At 48.4% G+C, this 20174-nt stretch overlaps 2 protein-coding genes across 7 annotated transcripts in view; one reads left to right on the top strand and one right to left on the bottom strand.

Moving 5' to 3' along the window:
- Positions 1-3840, top strand: part of MRTFA (myocardin related transcription factor A) — an 85687-nt gene extending 81847 nt beyond the window's left edge. For both annotated transcript variants that reach the window (XM_063395970.1, XM_063395972.1), the window contains exon 14: positions 27-3840. In XM_063395970.1, the coding sequence (XP_063252040.1) occupies positions 27-526 (500 nt within the window). In that variant the 3' untranslated portion in view covers positions 527-3840. The remainder of the gene's footprint in view (positions 1-26) is intronic.
- An 820-nt stretch (positions 3841-4660) lies between these two features.
- SGSM3 (small G protein signaling modulator 3) overlaps positions 4661-20174 on the bottom strand; it is a 32026-nt gene continuing 16512 nt past the window's right edge. For all 5 annotated transcript variants that reach the window (XM_063395975.1, XM_063395976.1, XM_063395974.1 and 2 more), the window contains 16 exons: positions 19305-19448; positions 18731-18926; positions 18380-18525; positions 17243-17470; positions 16303-16357; positions 11944-12071; positions 11483-11638; positions 10953-11007; positions 10494-10543; positions 9060-9212; positions 8892-8962; positions 8530-8578; positions 8213-8298; positions 7731-7853; positions 6289-6349; positions 4661-5856 (listed from right to left, as the gene is read on the bottom strand). In XM_063395975.1, the coding sequence (XP_063252045.1) occupies positions 5773-5856; positions 6289-6349; positions 7731-7853; positions 8213-8298; positions 8530-8578; positions 8892-8962; positions 9060-9212; positions 10494-10543; positions 10953-11007; positions 11483-11638; positions 11944-12071; positions 16303-16357; positions 17243-17470; positions 18380-18525; positions 18731-18926; positions 19305-19448 (1785 nt within the window). In that variant the 3' untranslated portion in view covers positions 4661-5772. The remainder of the gene's footprint in view (positions 5857-6288; positions 6350-7730; positions 7854-8212; positions 8299-8529; positions 8579-8891; positions 8963-9059; positions 9213-10493; positions 10544-10952; positions 11008-11482; positions 11639-11943; positions 12072-16302; positions 16358-17242; positions 17471-18379; positions 18526-18730; positions 18927-19304; positions 19449-20174) is intronic.

Below are 20174 nucleotides of genomic sequence, written 5' to 3'. Positions count from 1 at the left end.
ACCCGGCCTGTTTGTTCCCTGGACAGAGATTTCTGCTGACTTCAAGGATCAGTCGTCCCCAGCTGGGAAAGAACCACCTGTGGTCCCGGCCTGTTCTCCACCACCCAGCAGCCACCACTCCCCTGAGCTGGCAGTGCTGGTGTCCTTGGGGCAGCCCGTGCCTGTGGGCCGGCTGGAAGACTTCCTGGAGAGCAGCACTGGCCTTCCACTGCTGATGGCAGGCCATGATGGGCCAGAGCCCCTGTCCCTCATTGATGATCTCCACAGTGAGATGCTGAGCAGCTCCGCCATCCTGGACCACCCGCCTTCACCTATGGACACCTCAGAATTGCACTTTGCTCACGAGCCATCTGGGGGCATAGCCCTGGATCTGGCTGAGGCTAACTTGGACAGCATGGACTGGCTGGAGCTGCCAGGGGGTTCTGTCATGAGCCTGGCTCCCCTGAGCACCGTGGCTCCCAGCCTCTTTTCCACAGACTTTCTTGATGGACATGATCTGCAGCTGCACTGGGATTCTTGCTTGTAATTCTGTGAGCAGAGACTGAAGGGAATGGAAGTAGGAGGGCATAGGCATGCAGAGGAAAGAGGCCAGTCAACCAAAAAAGAAAGAAAAAAGGAAGAGCTCCTAGTATTTGTACTCCTCCCCTAACAGTGTCCTTCCTGCGGGAAGGCGGCAGTGGGCCAGGGCAGGGCAGGGAGAATGGCTGCTGGGGGGCAGGACAAGAGGCAGGAAGAGCTGTGAGGCTGGCGGTTTCCTGTCCACTCCACACAGCCTGTCCCAGCTGTCCAGCCTCTGTTCCTCCACGCAGGAGCAATGGCAGCACATTGTTCCCTCATGTGGAATAGCATGACTGGGCCTGAGCTGTTTCCAGAAGTAGCACTGCACCTTCCTGGGAATGGTGGATAAAGGGGGTTGTGCTGCCCCAGCATGGTTGCTCTTAACAGTTGTGGGAGGAGATTCTACCTCTAGAGCAGGACGTAAAGGCAGAAGGGCTGCGTGGGGCCCAGAGCAGCTGCCCTCTCCACCACCTGCTCTCTGTCAGGGGAGGGTCTGATCTGCCGCAGGGCTGAGGGAATCTAGGCAGAACAGGCACCTTCTCTAAATGTAGCCAAAGAGAACTAAGGCTCCCCACCAACCTAGTAACATCTAAGCAGGTTTCCCAAATATTACTGAGCTTGGCAGAGGCCTGCCCGCTTGCTTCACTCACTTTGGGCTGCAAAACTGTTTTCTAAGGTGCTAAAATCAGGTCCTTGCATGTTAAAACTGCTGTCAGGCACAGCCCATTGCCCCCAGCTCCCATGGCACTCATGACATCCCCAGGTGAGCAGGGCAGTCAGTCTGGGCAGGGACATGAAAGTGCCTGTGTGTCCTGGATAGCGGGTGAGGGGGACAGCTGGCAATCAGTAACATCACTAGGGGCCATGTGCAATCTGTCTCCTGCCTTCACTGTGTTGGTGCCTCACTGTAGCACATGCCCCAGTGGAAAGCAGCAGCTGGGGATGGATGTTGGACCCCGTAGGCAAGGAAGGGGAAGTGAGACTGCAAGAGTGGTGTTGCGTGGTACAGCACAGGTCCTGGCTCAGTGTCTGTGAGGCCTCTTTCTGGGGAGGCGCCTGAAAGCAGGCGGCTGACCTCTGCTCCTCCCTCCCTCCAGTCCCACAGGGTAAAAGGCAAAAGTAAATGGCTGCTTACTTTGAGCTGGTGCCCTGTGTCTCTGTAGGACCCCAGGCTGGTGCCCTGGGGGAACTGCAGACTGAGGAGTGGGTGGACAAGCCCCCAGGAGCCATGACGATGCTATTCCTTGGACAAGGGTCTGTGGTGGAACACCAACCTGTGGCTCATTCTTGTGTTGTTATTTCTGTTACTTTAGAATTCCTGTGTCAGTAGTAACTCACAGCCATACTGAGCAGGTGGGATATGGCTTATGTGGATGTGGCCACCTCGCCACAAGGCTGTCCCTGCTTTGGCCCTGAGCTGGGTCCAGGCTGCTTGTGCTGAGTGAGGTGAGGGAAGCTGTGCCTTCCAAAGTCATGCAGACTAAGGTACTGACCTGCTCAGAAAGGTCAACTGCCATCCTTCTGAGATACTGATCTTGAGGATGCTGTCCCCACCTTTCCCCTACGCTGGGCCACAGAGCTTCCTGCTGAGGAGGGGTAGCTGTGAGCCACATGCTGCTTCCCTGCAACACTAGGACCTGGTCCTCTTCCCAGGGAGAGGCTGTGCCACAAGAGTGCTGGTACCTCTGGTCTGTGGTGAGGTAGGCGAATGCCAACCCTGCACAATATGCTCTCCCTCAGCCACTGAACTGGCAGCTGGGTGGCATCATGCCTTTTTGCAGCTGGGAGATACTCCGGCTTTCCTGAGCCCTTTGCTTCTTAACTGCATGGGGAGCCACTTAATCATTTGCAGGGGGAGTCTGCTGGCAGCTTCCTTTCTGTCCCCTCCTCTCTCCTCTGGCCATTAGCTGTAAGCAAGTTATCTCTTTATCTGCCTCTCTCAGTGTCTGGGTTGGGGAGGACATCACACCCCTGCCCCTTCCCCACAGGCTTTCTATTCCTCAAGCATCCTAAAAATCAGAATAAAAGAGACTGGTGGGCCTTTATCCTCCTGAGCCCTCCCTGAATTCTCTCCTGGTGAAGCCCGGGTGGGAGCAGTGAGTACTTAGCAATCACCTCACAGAGCTTTCACCAGCTCTGCCAGGGCAGCTGCCCAGCTGTGGGGCAGGAAGCAAAGAGTTTCTAAAGAGGAAAGTATGGGGGGAGTGGGAAGATATCTCAAAAGCTTAGGGGAAAACATGAGGCTGCCTGTTTGTCAGACTCAAGCAAAATCAGGTTCTTTTAGCCCATAGTTGCAGTAGCTCCCACAAAAAAAAAAAAAAAAAACCCAGCTGTGTGATTTCTTTTGTACAAATAATTACAAATCTTCAGCCATTAAATAAAGAAGGAAATTATCAATAAAGTGCAATGAGCTCCTACAGGAAGGTGGGAGCACTCCAGCTGCAGTGCTGGCCTGACCCAGTCCTGGTTTCTTACTCTGGGCCACGTACTCAAGTCACTGCCAGAGAGATACCAATGCCTGATTCCAGTGTAACCCTTCTCAGAGGTTGCTGGTGAAAGGCTGAACTCTCAGCTGCTCCCTTTCACCTTCACCCATCCACCATCAGGTGTGAAACTGTAGGAGTTTAGCGACCCTGACTTTGCCTAACATACTTGCATTGGCTGAAGAGCTTCAAGAAGCCCAGAGTATACAAAATGAAAAGCCTCATGTCCTGAGGAGCCCAGCTGTCTTGTGAGAGTCCCTCTGCACAAGGGGCTTCTGCTAGGAGAGTGAGCAATAACCCTATGCCTGTGGACAGAGGGGAAGGTGGTGTGTCAACCCCAGAAGTGTTAGAAAGTCTTTTCCCCAAGCAGTGCCCAGAAGAGGCTTGCCCAGTTCTTTGCTTTCTTACTATTATTTCTTTGAATAATAGTTCAATAGTTCTTTGTTGGAAGAGGTATTCCCCTGGACATACATTTTTGCACCCATTGGGAAAAACAAAGTCTGATGTTCTGCGTCTACCTTGAATGTAATCCTAAATCTTTCTGCTGTAACCACTACTGTTTGTAATGTGTATTCGACTAGCACGCACTCTCCCTTCCACTATGCAGCCAATGACGAGGGGTGGTCAGCACCATCAGAGTCGGATGGTGTTGGGGCATCAGATCCAGAGTGAGTATTCAACTGGAAAAGGATAAAAGTGACAAGTTAATGGGGGAGAGAATGGATCTTTAAATTGAATTATTTTTTCAGTTACAAATATTTGAAGAAAAAAATCCATTTTATTAAAAAAATTCAAACCAGCCACATTCTCAAAAACTTCTCTGCTATGTGGGTGGGAGGGCTTGCGGCCATTCTGCCTTTTCCAGCTAAGGGTGGGTGAGCCCTCTGCATCTTTCTCAAACCTGAAAAAAACAGCTTAAGTGATGGTGGCTCACTGTTCTCAGCTGCAGGGAGATTCCCTCAGTGTATGGAAATTACTTACCCTGCAGCCAGAGGCAGGTTTTACCAGGGGCAGCTATTAGTCTCCCCCAGCCCAGCAGGCTGGTCTGGACTGCAGATGGTGGTGAGGCGACACTGCCCCCTTCAATAGCCACATTCCAAAGGAATTACCTTCACTGAAAACACTCATTTTCAAATCAGAACATCTGCTGCAACTTCCACCCTCCCACGAGCTTGGCCTTCTAAACACAGTTCTCCCAAGGGCCTGTACCCTGTTACTCTCCCACTTTGCAGCTCAGCCTACACCTGCTTTTTCCAGAGACACTTGAACAGACAACACTGCTGTCCCCACCACTCAGCCCTGCTTTCTGCTAGCCCCTCTGCCTTTCCTGAGGGTCCTCCCCCTGCAGTGTCCCTACAACCCATTGTTTCCAGTATTTCTGGCTTTTCTGGGGCTCTGCTGTGGACCTGCTCTCAGGGCTGGTGGCACAGAGGCAGAGCAGGTCTACAACTGCTGGCAGAACTGGCTGTGCCCCGGCTGCTGCCTGACCTTGTGGGCTGCTCCAATGCAAGGAGCTCCCTCAGTGCCAGTACAGAAATGGGATCGCCATTGTCAAATGGCAGAAAGGAAAACTTAAACTGAGTCCTGGTCCTGTCAAAAAATAAGACAAATCCCAGCACTCTCCCAAGATGCAGTTTTTATTTACAAACCCACCAAATAAAGGAAAGTAAGAATCTAATGTTATCCCAGCAGTAGTTTGTGCTCACAGACAAGCACTTTCAGTAGAAAGTCACAGACTCCATATCCAGAGCCACCACCACAAAGCAGCAATTCTCCACTCCTGACCCGTGTCCCTGTTGCCATCACAGGGCAAGGAGGACAAGTTAGTCTCCCTGAGCCAGGTTCCAGCCTAAACCTCGTCCTGAGCTGAAATGGTGCCAAAATATACATGTTCCTGGAGTAAATCTACAGCTTTTTAGGTAACAGTAAAAATCATCTAGAGACTAAAATGACAGCATGAAACACTCTTGTTTAGGGGAGAGGTGGTTTTTGTCTGCTCGTAGAGGAGACAAGGACCATCCCCTAAGGCTGTTACAGTGGTAGCAGGCTGGTAAATTTGGGCAACTCTTGTCAACACCCCACACCAGTGCCAGGGAGGTGGGATGAAACTGATGCCAGTTCCCCCTTCTCAGCTCCAGGTCAAAGGAACTTGCCCATGTGTCTCCCAGCAGAGGAGAGACCTTGGCTGTCATGGGGAGGGGATGTGTGCTCCCTGCTCCTGTACAGCAGTAAGTCTCTCACCAGCCCAATTCCACATGCAGCTGCAGTGCCACCTGTCAATGGCACCAGCTCTAATGGATCAAAGCCACCCCAAAAGGGCCATCTCTTCCCCACAGCGCCAGCCATAGACATGCTCACACCCCCACGTGACTGCCAGCCCAGGAAATAGTGCACAATGGCTCCAGCCAGGCTGCTGCCCTGGGCACTGGTGGGGTGGCAGGGCTGAGGAAAGCAGAAGATGGGGGTATCAGAGATGTGGAAAGTTGGGAGGGGGCACTTGCTTTTTGTAGCCAGAACACACTTGTCCCTTTGCAGCATCACCCTCAACCATCAACCTCCTTGGGTCTGCAGCTCAGCCTCTCAGCACTGCTCCATCATTCCCAGGTGGTCTGGCAGCCCCCAGCGGGGGCATTTTGTCACAGATACAGGTGGGTGGGGAAGGGCAGGGGATGAGACATGAGGGGGTGGAGGAGTATGTGCCATCAAGAAGGTCCCCAGGATGAGGTGGGGGTCACCCATCTATGTCCCAGCTGAAGAGATGGTGCTTCACAAGCATGTCCTGCACCCCTTCCTTCAGTGGCTTCTTCTCCTTCTCCTGCAGGATGACACAGAGACCTGGGTCAGTGCACCACACCCAGAAAAGGGGAGGTTGTGTCTGCAGGCAGAACCTGAGCATCCCAAGGCCTTTGGCACCCAGACAGAGCAGCTTCCTGCACTTCCTGCCTTTGCACGGCTGGCACAGGGAGAGCCCCTTTGGTTTGGAGAACACTGGGGAAAGTGAGCCTGTCACTTTCCGCTGCCCCATCTGGGCAGGGCAGGCAGCCCCCTCTGCCAGCACGGCCCTCCAAGCACAGGCTGTGCAGCTCCTGCTGCACAGCCTGCCCTGACAGGAAAAGCAGCCTCATCCACAGCTTCTGGAGCTGGTTACAGAGGAGGCAGAGGATGGGCTGAAGCACAAAGCTGGGAGAGGGAGGCAGAAAGTGAAGCCCCTGGCTGAGTGAGAGAATGAGAGATGCCACCTACTCACCTCCCTCTTTATTGGCAGCTCCCAGTCCTGAGAGAGGCTGAAAGCAAATTTGCCAAGGACTCTACAACAAAAACAGAAGAGAACAATGTTAAAACAGACCCCCTAGAGTACACTGCTAGCCTTTGCCTGCAACTGCTGCCCCAGGCACACAAATACACGGTCTTCCCAGCTTGTTCTGGCATGCCACTAAGCTTACAAGGATGAAACTCCTTGTTTGATGGTGTTGAAAAGACAGCAGCAGTCACTCATTCCGTTTTTCTCCTCTCTGGGCTTCACATTGTCCCAGGCCCAGGCTGGAAGAAGGAGCTTGAAGATGTGACTCAAGTGCAGCCTCTACAGAGTTTGGTGCAGCAGCACAGGGAGGCATGGGTAGCCCCTGGCCCTGGGGGACTGCAGACAACTGGCTGAGGGCTGCACACAGCTGGCAATGGCAGATTGCAGGTTCCAGTAAACAGATGCCTGCCTGTAGCACCTCAGAGTTCTGCAGCCCCCTCCCTCTCCCTGGAGCTAGAGAAGTGTCCTGCAGCAGAAGTGCTCTAAGGGGTTGGCATGCGGGCTCCCTTGCTGGCTGGGAGAAGTAGGACATAAGACAAGAACTGGTCCCACTTGGTCCTTTGGCTGTGCCCAGCTGGCACTGCCCCCATGCTGTGAGAAAGCAGCTGTGGGACACAGTGGAAACCCCCTCCCGTTCAACAGCAGGCTGAGAACATGACACCCTGAAGTGTGCACACACAGGCCTGCTCTGGCTACAAGGCAACTGGGTGGTGCACAAAAAAGCCAGCTCCCACTGAATGGCAGCAGCAACCAGGCTGGAGCAGTGGTAATGGCAGGGGATTTGCCCTCCAGCTCCCTGGGACTTCACCTGGCATTGCAGAGTGCAGGAGGGCCAGGAGCATGGATGTCTGGAGCCACGAGGATGTGTGCCCTGGGCTCCAAGTGACTGCCATGCGAGAGCTCAGGCATAAAAGCTGTTTTCAGCCTCTGACACCACTCACTCATCACACCAAGGAGTCAGTGGGTGACTGACTCCTTCCCAGCCAATGACTGCCCAACTGTCTCCCTAGCAGATTCCCTGCTCCCTGCTTGGACTCAGAGTGGCTGGCAAAGGACATGGAGAGCAGTGAGGTTGAAACGGCAGACTCCATCAGAGTATGTGTACAGCAGGAGGTTGCTGGCAGGCAAAGGCTGCCTGCTTCTCACAACAGGTCCCCAGGAACCAAGCTCTGCTCTTGGATCAGGCAGGCACAGTGCCTCACAATAAACTGTCCAGAGATTTGTTTCAGCAGAAATCAGGAAATCTCTGTAGCTGGGACGTCTGGGCAGCCCACACTGCAAGTCGCTGGAGAGGGCCCAAACACAGCCATAGTGCGGAACACCTCCTACAGAGGAGGAAGAAATCTATTCCAGACACTGGCATAGGGATATGCCATGGGGACACTCACCTCAGCTCACATTTGATCTGCACCCAACCAGGACTGCGCAGGAATGACCAGGGATGGAACCATTTCTCTACGGTCTGCAGGCTTGAGCAGAGCACCTCCAGCCACAAATGCAGCACCTGTTCGCTGCAACAATAGGGTAGAGGCCTGTTACTCAGCTGCAGCCACGGAAAGAAACCCCATCCCTCTGGGATAGTCTATTTTCAGCCCAAGCTTTGACCCTCACCCACAGCCCTGTCCCCAGTGGGAACAGGACAGCCCAGTAAACTTGTGTGAGCCACTCCATACAATAGGAGCTCCTGCTTCCAGCTAGAATGAGGTCAGCACAAGGAACAAGTGTCATTCAGTGGGTGCAGTGAAGGGAGGGGGGAGGGAAATGATCCTGTGGCCTAAGATTGAAACTTCTGCTGTCCTTAAGCACATTCTGTCCCTTCCCAAGCTCTTTGCACCCAAAATGCTGAGGGTACCAGGGCCAGATGACTCACTTGAGTCCAACACAGATGAGAGAACGAAGCTTCACATCCATCTGTGCATGTGCAGTATCGTGTGTCATGTTCACAGCCTGAACCGCCTGCAGGGAGGGAAGTTGTGGTTACTGCTGGGCAGCCACTTCAGCAACACAGCCAAATGCTGCCCTCCCTGGAGCTCCCACCCTCACCAGTGCCCCTGCTAGCACCAGAGGGGCTAAGGGGGGATGTGGGACACTCTTGAGCATCTCCCTCTAACAGTCTCCCCAGCAAACGTCCCCAAAGTAGGCACTGGGCTCTGGCTGGGCTCTGGCTGGGCTCTGGGCAGCACTCACCCGATAAAGTAGCTCCTCTGGAGTGAGGACTTTGCCATCTTCATCAAGCCTGTGAAGATCAAAGCAGAGATCCAGCTAGCTCCAGTCACCCTGGGCACACACAGGCCTTTCCTGCTTCATACCCCAACAGCTCTCGTGCCACTGCTGAGCCCAGAGGTGCCCCTGCAGCCATGAGAGAGCCAGGTACAGACCCAGAAACACAGGAATCAGGCGAGGGGACAAGATCCATTGCCAGCCCCATGTCAGCACAGGCACAGCAGCCTGCTGACACCACATCCACAGGAAGATGGGGCAGACCATGAGCCTTGCCAAAGGTGCAGAGCAGCATCAGTTCGATGAGCATGGAGGAGCAGGGCACAGACCTGTAAGTCTTGCAGAGCACGAGGCGAGAATACACGGAGTCAAAGTCCCGTTCCACTTCCCGGCTTGCAGCCTGGAGGAGCAGAGGGATACTCAGCACACCTGCCCTACAGCCTATCACCTCAGCCCTCTGGCAACACTGCCCCATGAAAGGAACTGGGACATCTCACCTCTTCAATGAACAGCCAAGGGTGGCAGGTCCCACCTAGCAGAGACGGCTTCTTCAATCCGTGTTCAAATATGGATTTCAAGGCTGGACACAGTGTCCCTCGCACCAAGTCTGTCACCCCCTCTGTGACAGAGTCATCTCCAGCGATGGAGTACTGAGGAACAGAAGTGTTAGCTCTCAAGGGGCAGAGCATGGAGGTGGTCCACTCACCTACACCTCTGCACAGACCAATTCTACTCCCTGGTGCCTGCCAGAACCCCTCCCCCATCTCTACTGGTCATGCTTTTGCATAAGGCCCCATGTTCTGTGCTACTACAGGAGATCTCCTGGGACCTTTGTGTTTATGTGGTGCCCAGGAGACCATGCCAAGTACCATCTAGGCAGCATTCAGCACATAGGAATGTGATGGTGTGATGCTGACTGAGCTAAGGTATGGAGAGGGACTTGCACTGAGGGGACTCTGGGATTCTGTAAGCTGCTAAAAGTCAAGACAGAACCAGGCAGGAATTTCCAGATCAGGGGCTACACCGCTTTGAGGCAACACACTGACACTCTGTTAACACTCGCATAAGTCGGATCCTCTCTGTTTCCACAGTTAGGAGGAGAAATGTTCAGCAGTGCAGGACATTTCTAAGCACAGAGGTCATCTGCATCTAAGGAGCCAGTGATGCTTTAGGAAGGCTGACCTGGAACAGAGACTGAACAGAGCTAGAGAATAAAGTAGATATTTATTGAAAGACCTTTGAGGATACACCTTGGGCAATACAAGAGCCTGGCCAGGGCTACACTCAAGGTGGACTCAAAATGGTCAAAAAATGGATGACTGGTCACAAGGTCTTACACTTTTATAAGTTTTGGTCCATTTGCATATTGGGGTTTAATTGTCCAATTACAGCTTCAGGTTGTGAAGTGCTACCCTTCTTATTTTCTTCCTTCAGTCCACCATTGTTTCTGCTTTTGGGCCTGAAAACTTGTAACTGCTGTCCTTGGTCCTCAGCAGGAAAAGGATTTATTTTGTCTACCTCTGTGAAGAGAGCTTACTAGCACTTAATATGAGGCTCAGAATTACACACCTAGGCAGCACAGAATCTGAAAGAACACATGCAGCTGGGAGCAGACAGAAATACTGCCTTTCTTCTCTCTCTGCTAATTAATCAGCTTTCATCTCTAGGGTCCTTGCAACCGCAGGCATCCCACACAGTTGCCTCGGCAGCCCTCTGGGGCCCTCATTCTCCATTTGGTCAACGTGAGGAAGTTGAGCAAACAGGCTGAGGAAGATAAGCTGCCCAAGCACATCACAAAGCTCAATGGCCAGAGAAAGCAAACAGACTGAAGGAGGGAAATCTATGGCTCTTTTCAACTCTGTTTTTTTTCAGTTATGACATAACCCTTTTTTTAATGTGAAGTTTTTCGTAATTGTGGGGTTTTTAAGTACCTCTTTACTCCGTTCATCCAAGATCTCCACAAATTTTGCAGGAAACCAACCTACAAAGAGTGAACAGAGATGAGCCTGACAAAGATACTGAGAAATCCTTACACAAAGCCCAGTGGGAGCTGAGAATAAATCAGAGTTCATAGGGCCCACCCCCAAAGAAGGAAGCACGCAGCCTCAAAATCACAATAACTAAGGCAGCTGCACAAAAAAGCCAATTGCAGGACACTGCCCACATGCAGCAGTGATGACATGCACCCAACCATCCCATGCCAAGAGGATAGAGCCTAAACTTGCTGTTTGGAAGAAGTAACCAGGTCACCACTGCATGACTGCTCTCATACATTTCCTTTATCCCAGCAGATACTCTGGGTACCTGACAGAGCCTTTGGTGCCGGAGCAGTTGTTATAGATGAATGGATGCTTTGCATCCGGCCCCAGTGCAACCTATGCTGTTCTTACCTCTCAGTCCATTCAGCTCTCCCACCCAACAGTGCTCATCCTTCTGGGAAATGATCTGAAAAAGATGGAGTGGAAAATACCAGTTGAAGAGGCTGCAGTGGCAGGAGGGGTACTGCTGCCTGGCTGTGTGTCCACAATGAGGAACTGTTCTCTTCTCACATGGCCCAGGGCCTTCAAGGGCACAGAGCTACTGCAAACATCCTCTTCTTCCCACTTTCAGATGGGATCCTCACAATTAATACCACAATTCAGTGCGCAGTGCTAAACTGGGACCTGGGTTGGACCAAATCCATCATTTGCACAGCTGTACAGCAGCCAGGAAAGGGTCTTTGTGGTAGAAGTGAGAACAACCCACAGGACAACACCCTCAGGAACATACTGCCTCATCCCCAGGCAGTCCCTAGGAGAACCAGCTGCTTCTCTTGGTCTCCTAACTGGGCTCTGAGCTTATCTGTTCCCTTCTTTCCCTGCAGGAGAGGTAGTGCAGCATCCCAAACAAGCTGGGTCTGCTTGTCCCCAAGCTGACACACCGTAATGATGTCGTTCTTGCGGAAGCCCAGCTCATCGTCATCGTGGCGCTCAAAATCCAGCAGTGCCTTGGCTCGGCGGCGCCGGTTGCGGGAACAGGCCACATAGTTCTCATGGTCCCGCTGATGGCTCTCCATGCTGTAGTCTGGGGTCAGATCCTAGCAGGCATGCACACGAGAGCAGAGAGGAACGAAAGTCCACAGGTAACTCCCAGCTATCTGCCAAAGCTTGCCTGCCCCTGTCCCCAAACATTTTCCTGCTCCTAGCCAGCAGACAACCTCTTAGCACAGCCCTCCTCCCACCATAGATGGATTAAGCAAGCATCACCCTCCAGCCATTACAACTGGCATGTTCCGTCTCAAGCCCATGCTTCAGGAGCATTTGAACAGCCCTGTCCTGTGTTGAACACTTAAAACCCATGCCTGGTGCATACAATAGTGCAGATCCAGATGTCTCCACTCACAATGATGCAGTTCTTGGGATCCACGCACTGGAAGTGCCGTGCCACCTGGAGAATGGCCTCACGCAGGTCAGCTACCAGCTCTGTCTGTTTGATGTTCTTGGCTTTCAGTGCCTCAAGATCATCAACTCCTGGTGGATCCCATGCAGCCAGAGGGAACGTGATGGAAGGAAAGCAAGTACATGGTATTCATTTTTTTGTTACCATTAGAAATTACTGATTCTGAAGAAACCAAAAAAGCCTAACGTCAGAAGTACCTAACTAAGGCAGGTACTTATTGCCAGTCTATTCAATAATGTAAATAGCAAACATCAATTTGCATCAAATTTTAAGGAGATGATACTTGAAAGGGAATATGTCATCTTTGATCTGTCTGGGAAACTCAGTATACCAAGGTACTACTTCAGAGAAATGTCTACAGTATATAGTTAGTTCAAAGGTGGGACACAAGACTGGTGAACTTGCAATAATTCCCTTCAACTGAAATTCTCTTGAGACTGAATCAAGTTTTGGTTGAATTACTTCTGATATTTGTATAACTCACAGGCTGAGAGCACACTCTTCAATAAGTCTTGGAAAAGATCTGAAAAACCAAGACAGTCCACTTTCCTGTGCCAGTCATGAAGTCAGAGCCACAAGAAACCTCAGCCTCCCTAAGAGCCAGACTTCAAACGTTTGGGTGTACAGAAATAGTCATGAACCCAAAGTAAAAGTTACCAAAGCATCTTTCAACTATCACTAATCCGTCCAGGAGTTTTGACAGCCTATGTCTATTACCTTATGCAGAAAGACACCTGATGGGATGGATTCTTTAGACAGTTAATGTATCTGAATGCTTTAAATACTGGGTACATTATGTTGGGGAACATTTTCCTTCTTTTTCTAAAAAAATCATTTTGTATTAAATCCAAGGGTTACTTTCATATATCTATTTTTGCTCCCTCTATAATATACTGAAGATGTGGTAGCTTGATTAAAAAATTAACATTTAAACTAATTTTCACTGAACTATTTTTCACTGAATTCCAATGTTTACACAAACACAGCTTATATACAGTAGCCAAATCATTGGCCAGCAAATTAGTACTCTACTTATCTTCTAGCAGCATTATAGAAAACCATATGAATAAAGTGTGGTCTGAGCTACAGCTGCTGCAACAGCTATATACACATTAAGCTTCTGCTAATTGAAAAGTGGTTAACAGTATCTTTTAATCATGTGATCCTAATTAAAAGGACCCAACTTTAGGAACACAAATAAAAGCACAAAATTAGATATAAAATTATTTTTATAATTTTTTTAATAACTACATTAAATTATTTGAGATACATCAGGCACACAGAGCTTAAGAGAAAACTGAACTTTGCTTCTGGACTAGAAAAATTGTAGGGCATAGTTACTCCCAGTCCAAGCAATAAAAAAACAACAAAATCTCCTCCTCTACATGCAGAGGTAGGTACAGAGCATGCAGGAATTCTTACTACTCAGAGATGCAAAGATTGCAAATAGATAGGTGAGCATGTAGACATTGGGATTCACAGAAATTTCATGCCGCTAAAACAGAATGCAACTAGAAAAGAAACTAAACCACAGCTACACTAGCTCTGTGGGCTGCTCTCATTTACATAGATCATTGATTCTTTCTGTCATCCCTCAGTCCCATCCGGCCAAAATACCATGCTTTTCCCTCTGTACTCAGATCAGTCCTAGCCAAACACAAGCAGGAGACGTGGGAAGCAAGTTCCATACTCTCCCATCTTAGAGTGGACATGGTACAGAGGAAGGCAGCTGGCGTGTCCCCCAGACTCACCTCACTGCACTCAACATGTATACTTTCAAACTTCAACACCTACATTTCCAAACAGGAAGCCACATGTGAGGAGGCTCTACTTTGAGCCTGCAAAGACTAGCAATCTGCACAGCTCTGCACAGGATGAGCTCTTCTGCATTCCATTGGTGCAATGCCCACACAACAGGAAAACATCTCTAGCATGTTCTCCTTTCTATCAAATTATCTTTTGTTACTTCTTTCTCTTCCTGCATTGTAAATCTGGTTCAACTCTTTGAATCTCAACTACAGAAAGCCCTGAACAACCTGATCTAGCATAAGCAAGAGTCTGCTTCAAGCAGGAAATGTTGGAATACAGACTTCTAAACAGTGCTCCTGTGATTTTATCACTCCTGCCCAAGTTACTACCACATCTGAATTCACTCTAAGGAAGAAGAATTAAGCTCTGGTTAAGTTCTCATTCCCTCCTAGATGAGGGCTAAGTACCAGTTTGTCTTGGGTTATGTAACCAAAAAAATATGTGTATTCTATTTCATCTGTAGAAAGCAGTTGGGAGATGGTTTCTTTTTTTTTCTTTCTCTCTAGTAACTCCAGGGGGAAAGAGGGTGGATGCCTTCTGATAATAGACCAACAGTTAAAACCAGGTGGGGCAGTGTTTCTTATCTCCTTCATCAACTGTCCACCCTCAGAGGGATATCTTCTGTTAATAGGCCATTAAGGCTCACCAATGACATGACACATCTCATTATCCCATTGTGAGATGCACCATCCAGTGTGGAGGAGCCAACCATTCCCTACCCAGATAAAAATGGGGACACAGGGACCCCAGACATCCTCTTTTCCACTGGATTCTCAGAGGAAGACCAGACTCCTCTCACCACCACTGTCTACAGGATCATCTCTACTTCAACAGAACTACATCTGTCACTCCAGGAGGACTTATTTGGACTGCTTCCAACAGGATGTCAGGTCCTATTCCTGACTCTGTCAGGGTTTTCTAGGACTTTTGTTTGCTTGCTTCTTTTTTTTGTATTACTGAATTTGTATTTTTTTAATATTCCTAGTAAAGAACTGTTATTCCTATCCCCATATTTTTGCCTGAAAGCTCCTAAATGCAAAATTGTAATAATTTGGAGGGAGGGGGTTTTACATTCTCCATTCCAAGGGAAACTCCAGCTTTCCCTGACAGATACTTGTCTTTCCAAACCAAGACACAGTTCTACACAGTAGCTACCACAGGCAGCAGACTTTACATTTAGGATTGATTGCCAGTTCCCAGTAGAGGGTGAATTTATCACATATAAGCTTTCCTTCCTCTCACCTGGAATGAATTTTTCCATGCAGGTCCACTGCTGCAGGATGACAACTTCTCACTTTTAACCAGTATTTTAAATACTAAGAATAATTAGGTAAAACACATGATGGTCATTGTACAGAAGCCCCACCAAAATGAGAAAACCCTTTCAATTATCTGTGTTCTACCACTGATATATTTTGAAGCCTGAGCTTAAAGTTTATCTTTGTGCATGTGCATAAGTCACTATCATCTTCATAAAAATACTCCAACTTTCAAGGAGACTATCTGAGACACAAGAAAATTGTGTGTGGCAGCCAAGCTCAGTCTGTACCAACTGTATGATAATATAACATACAAAAGCACTGAGTTTATGTTGCACCAGCAACTTCCCTGAGTTTCTTCACTTCTGCATTCTTGACTTTACAGCATCGTGGGTATTGTACCATAATTTTTCTATGTAATGCTCTATGTGTTTGTAGGAAGCCTGTAACAATATATCAGCCTCCTGGAGAACCTCAGAAATGCTCCTCTCTGGAAAGACCAGTAAAGCTCATTTTTAGATTTATTCAGGCCATTTCAACCACAACAGGAACACTGTTTGAGCCCTGTAAATTCAGTATGTTATCTTCTTCCAGATAAACAATTCCTGTGGTGACATGTGGCAATTTCAAGAAGGCTAGCCAATTTCAAGTAAGGTGATGACAGTGAGGTTTACAGCAGAAAGGGCTCTTATGGAGTCCAGAAATAAGTTACTCTTAAACCTCTGCAAAAGATATTCTGACTATGCCCTTTCTGGACATATGTTGGCTTGGCTCAGAAGAAGAAAATTAAGAGTCAAAAGCACTCACAACTCTCAGAATAAGTAAGGGGAAGTACAATGATACTTCCATTTATAATTTTGATGGGTGACACTGCCCTGTCTCAGACTTTCAGAGACGCTCCTGAACTGAGCAGAATAGGATCAGAGAGTACCGCACCCAGCCTGTGGACTGCATGAAGTCTGCCAGCAAATGTGTTTGACCTGTTGGTCAGTGCAAGGACATTACAGGTGGGCTGAGCTGCACCTCCTGTTGGCCACTATTCATGGACTGTCTAATTCCAAAATTTACTTTCTGACATCAGATCAAAGAAAGCAAGTAATAAACACTTCTTCCCTCTCCTCTTTTAGTTCTGACTCTCTTCTCTGTCCCAATGTTTCCCTGCTCTGCCTGCTCTCCTCCTTCCCAAGCTGCTATAGCCACCAACTACATATGAAAGGCACAGGATTGTCCTTACCAAAAAGCAGAGAGGTGATGCCAGATTTCCTGCGCTGAGTCCTGCGCCGCACAATCTGTGGGAAATGGAAGAGAGAACAAAGTGCACACATTAGGACAGATTTCAGAAATAAAATAAAGCAACCCTCCACACCAGTCAGCTTTATGCAAGAGTCCTGACAGGTACCACTAGAAGGGGCAGGCCAGCAAACTGTCAGTTTTAGACAGGAGTTGTTCTAGTCCTAACACATTGCATCAGCTCTACTGCTCCATTTGCTCAATGTGCAACAGGTTATTTATATCTTAATTATTACAAAAGCATAACTGAAGTTCAAGAATCAACCACAATCCATGTAAATAACTCTAATTCTATTTGTTGTAAAAAGCAGTTCCACATCTAATTGTATATAAATTTAAATAGTGTAATTGTATATAAATATAAATAGTGGATAGCTATTACATTCTAGAACTGCCTGAATGTCTTGTCTGCAACTGTAGATTTTAGTCCAAGATTAAACACAGGTGCATTTTTAATTCAGCTTCTCAAAAGGAGCTGCTGGTATTTTCTGACTGTACCTTCCAAGGTTATTTTAGTCTACCAGTTTCTTACTAATTGATTAAATCCAGTTCCTACTCTGTGTTTCAAGCAGTATCTGCTAAAAGCATATGTTGTTTCTTTCAGTTTCCATTAATGAAATGCATCACATTTCATCATCACTCTCATGAATGATAATTACAATCAATGCTAATATCCCTTTCATCTGAGAATTTATCAACCAGGACAGATCTGGCATTATTTCATTGGTATAGAACTTCCCAATACATTTTCTTCACTTACTATTCCTGGAACAAAAAATCCTCTCAAACAGGAAGACATCTTGCTCACAAACCATAATTGGGTGGAAATACAAAAGGAATGATAAAAAGGGAGCAGCATAGGCAGTGGGACTCTGTGCACTCACTTTGGATAGACTGTTGACAGTGGTGCTGGAGTTGAGCAGCTGCCCCTGCTCAGCGATGAGGTAGGCCAGGTGTTTGCGGCGCTGAGTCTCCACTGCCACATCCGTCAGCAAGCCAGCCACACGCATGGCCTCTCGCAGCAACACATCTGCATCTTCGATCTGGCTCGGGATGTCTGACAGTGTGTTGAAGATCGAGGCAGAGTTCTCGGATTGGATCAGCTCATCCTCCTGCAACAACATGGTCATTTTTGCATCCTGGAGGGGTGAACATGACAGCTGTGCTCCTGAGGATGCTAGATGCAGTTGTACGTTCAGTGTACAACCTGGGCAGGTACAACCAGAAAATTCTATTAAAAAAACCTTAAGCAGGAGAAGTCCTAGCTAATTTTGAGAGGGGAACAGCATCTTTTACTGCTCTACTACACTCTCCTCCCAGAATTCTAGCCAGCATTTTTTTGAATCACAGCATTCACCATTGAAATGAAATCAAATGAGAACAGAAAACCAAACTCAAACTTCTTCTGCACCAGCCACTAGGACTGGTCACAGCAGGGATTTGCTAGGGATAAGAGAATGGGAGCTGCACTCTAGAGCACCTACCATGTCAAACTGTACTTGACTTTCCCCTTACTCTCAGCAGAATCACCCTTGCCCTTCACACAGCAAACTGAATACAAAACTGTTTTTCACATAAAAAAGGAAAAGATCAGGCCAGCCAAATCAATTGCAGTCAGAACAATGCTCATTTCTTAGAGTATTCAAGGAATGCCATCCAAAATTTCCCAGAGGATCCCAACTTTGGCTTTCTCTTTCTTCCTAGATCGTGGAAAATGAAGGGGCATCACAGTTTAGGTTTAGGTAAGATGGACTCTCAGATTGAGATCTAGACTGATTAGAGGGTGGCAGCTGATGAGGTTAAATTATGCAGCAATAAATGAGGTATGCACAGCAATTTCTAATTTCTGTGAAGTGCCTTAGAAATTTTTCCTACCTTCCAGTTCTGAAAGCAGCAGGAAGTTGTCTTCCCTAACACACTCCCAAACCACATACAGCAAGTGGATACAAAGCCTTCTTGCCCCTAAATCTCAGAATTAAACACTTAAGTACTATAAAAGAGGGAGAGGAGCTGGGAATTACCTTCATACTTAGCATGCCCAGAGTGATTTGGAACAGCACCAGAGAGCCCTCGTAGAAGAACAGGTCCCAAATACGCAGCAGAAGCTTGATGTGGACAACACTAGCGAAAGAGGTGAGGAACCAGTGCAAGGTGATCAGGGAGAGCTCTGTGAACAGAGATGTGGAAAATAATCGTAACAGAGGAAGTCAGTCAACCAGTGAAGGTGGTCTCTCCTAAGAGCTTTCCTCCATGCATTGCCCTCCAGGGTCAGGAGGTTTGCTGCTCTCCCTGATGCTTCCTTTTATGAAAAAAGAACAATACTCTTTGTCTGCATGTCATCTCAGCAAGAAATTTCTAGGGCACACTTTTACCAATGTCATGCTCCTGAAGCAGCTTGTCCAGGCGGGGCAAGTACTGCACGATGAGCTGCCGCAGGACACGCTGATCTGTCTGCACGCCCATGAGGTTGGTGCTGAAGTAGGAGGCAGGAACCAATTCCTCGATAATAGCACACATCATCCAGAAGGCATCTTCCTCCTCCAAGAAGAGCAGCAGAGAGGCAGCTACCTAGGATTTTGAAGGAAGAAAAACTGCATTTTCTAAGAGGAGTAGAACTCTTTCCTCACTTTCTCTGGAGAGATGGATCAGTATCTAGGTGACAAAGATCTTCCTTCTGCAGAAGCTCTGCTGCAGCCTCCATGAAGGGATTTCTCCTCAGTATAATGACTGCCCCCTCCCCAATAGATAGACCAAAGTCTTCCATATCTTTGGATGTGTGGTGCTACTCCACTCTCCCTTCCTTAGGAAAAGTATTCCAGGTGGAAGGGATTTCTCTTTAGCTCAGCTCGAGACCACAGTATCTGGCAGCACTACCTCTAATCATTCGCATGAGTGTAGCAACCGGAGACAAACTGATCCATATCAAGGACACTGAAAGCAGGTTACCATGCCAGTGCCTTGACAATATCCAATGTCTGGGTAGAGCCAGGCAAGTCCCTGTAGTATCCTGCGCAGCCGTGGCACCCCGATGCTATTCATGTTGGAGAAGCAGGCATTGCTGGGCATTGTGCGTAGCAAGTCCTTTTCAATCTGTCAGGCAGCCATAAACAAGGACAGAGTCATTTTACAGCATCTAAAAAACTGCCTCCAGCTCTCTGCACTTCTGGTCCCTGTCTCAGGGAACTCTGCCACCCTACACCCACCCAAAAGTCCTCAGGCATCAAAGAAGGTGTCCCTGTGCAAGAATTTGGGGTCAGTTTAACAGCCCTCACTGACATGTGGGAAAATGCCAGTGCAGACAGTTGCTTGCTGCATCCCTAGAAATACTTGTCTGAACTCAGACCCTACTTTCACCACTGAAAACAGGAAATGTACATTAGCTGGGAATTACATCTTCTTGGATTTCATGCATGGCTTCCCAACAAACATATTCCAGAGAAAAACCAATGTCCTGGCCAAATCCGTGAGGTCAGAGAAAGAGGGAAAACACCCTTTAATAGTCTTGTTGATGTTCAGAAACTTTGTGTTCAAGGGAACAAAGACAGGCCCTGAAAGCAGCTGCCACAACCTCAACAGAGGTGCATCTGTCAGCCTTTCACCCTTCCCTCAGTGAGCATGAGGATGTTTGCTGAGATGCAACTGCAGAATTTTTCTATTCTGCAAGTAGCATGGATCAAACCCTTTCTCCACTGTCCTAGAAAAGAGCAGAGCTAAACAATGGCTATTCCAACAAAACAGAGAAGAAATATGCCTCACAGGATTAAGCTTTAGCAGGATTTAAGTGCACATCCTCTCAGCTGCCCCTGCTGCAGGTGT

The sequence above is a fragment of the Prinia subflava genome, chromosome 4, assembly GCF_021018805.1.
Source record: "Prinia subflava isolate CZ2003 ecotype Zambia chromosome 4, Cam_Psub_1.2, whole genome shotgun sequence".
NCBI lineage: Eukaryota > Metazoa > Chordata > Aves > Passeriformes > Cisticolidae > Prinia > Prinia subflava.
The sequence above is the reverse complement of the archived record's forward strand: the minus strand, read 5'-3'. Positions and strand labels throughout refer to the sequence as shown.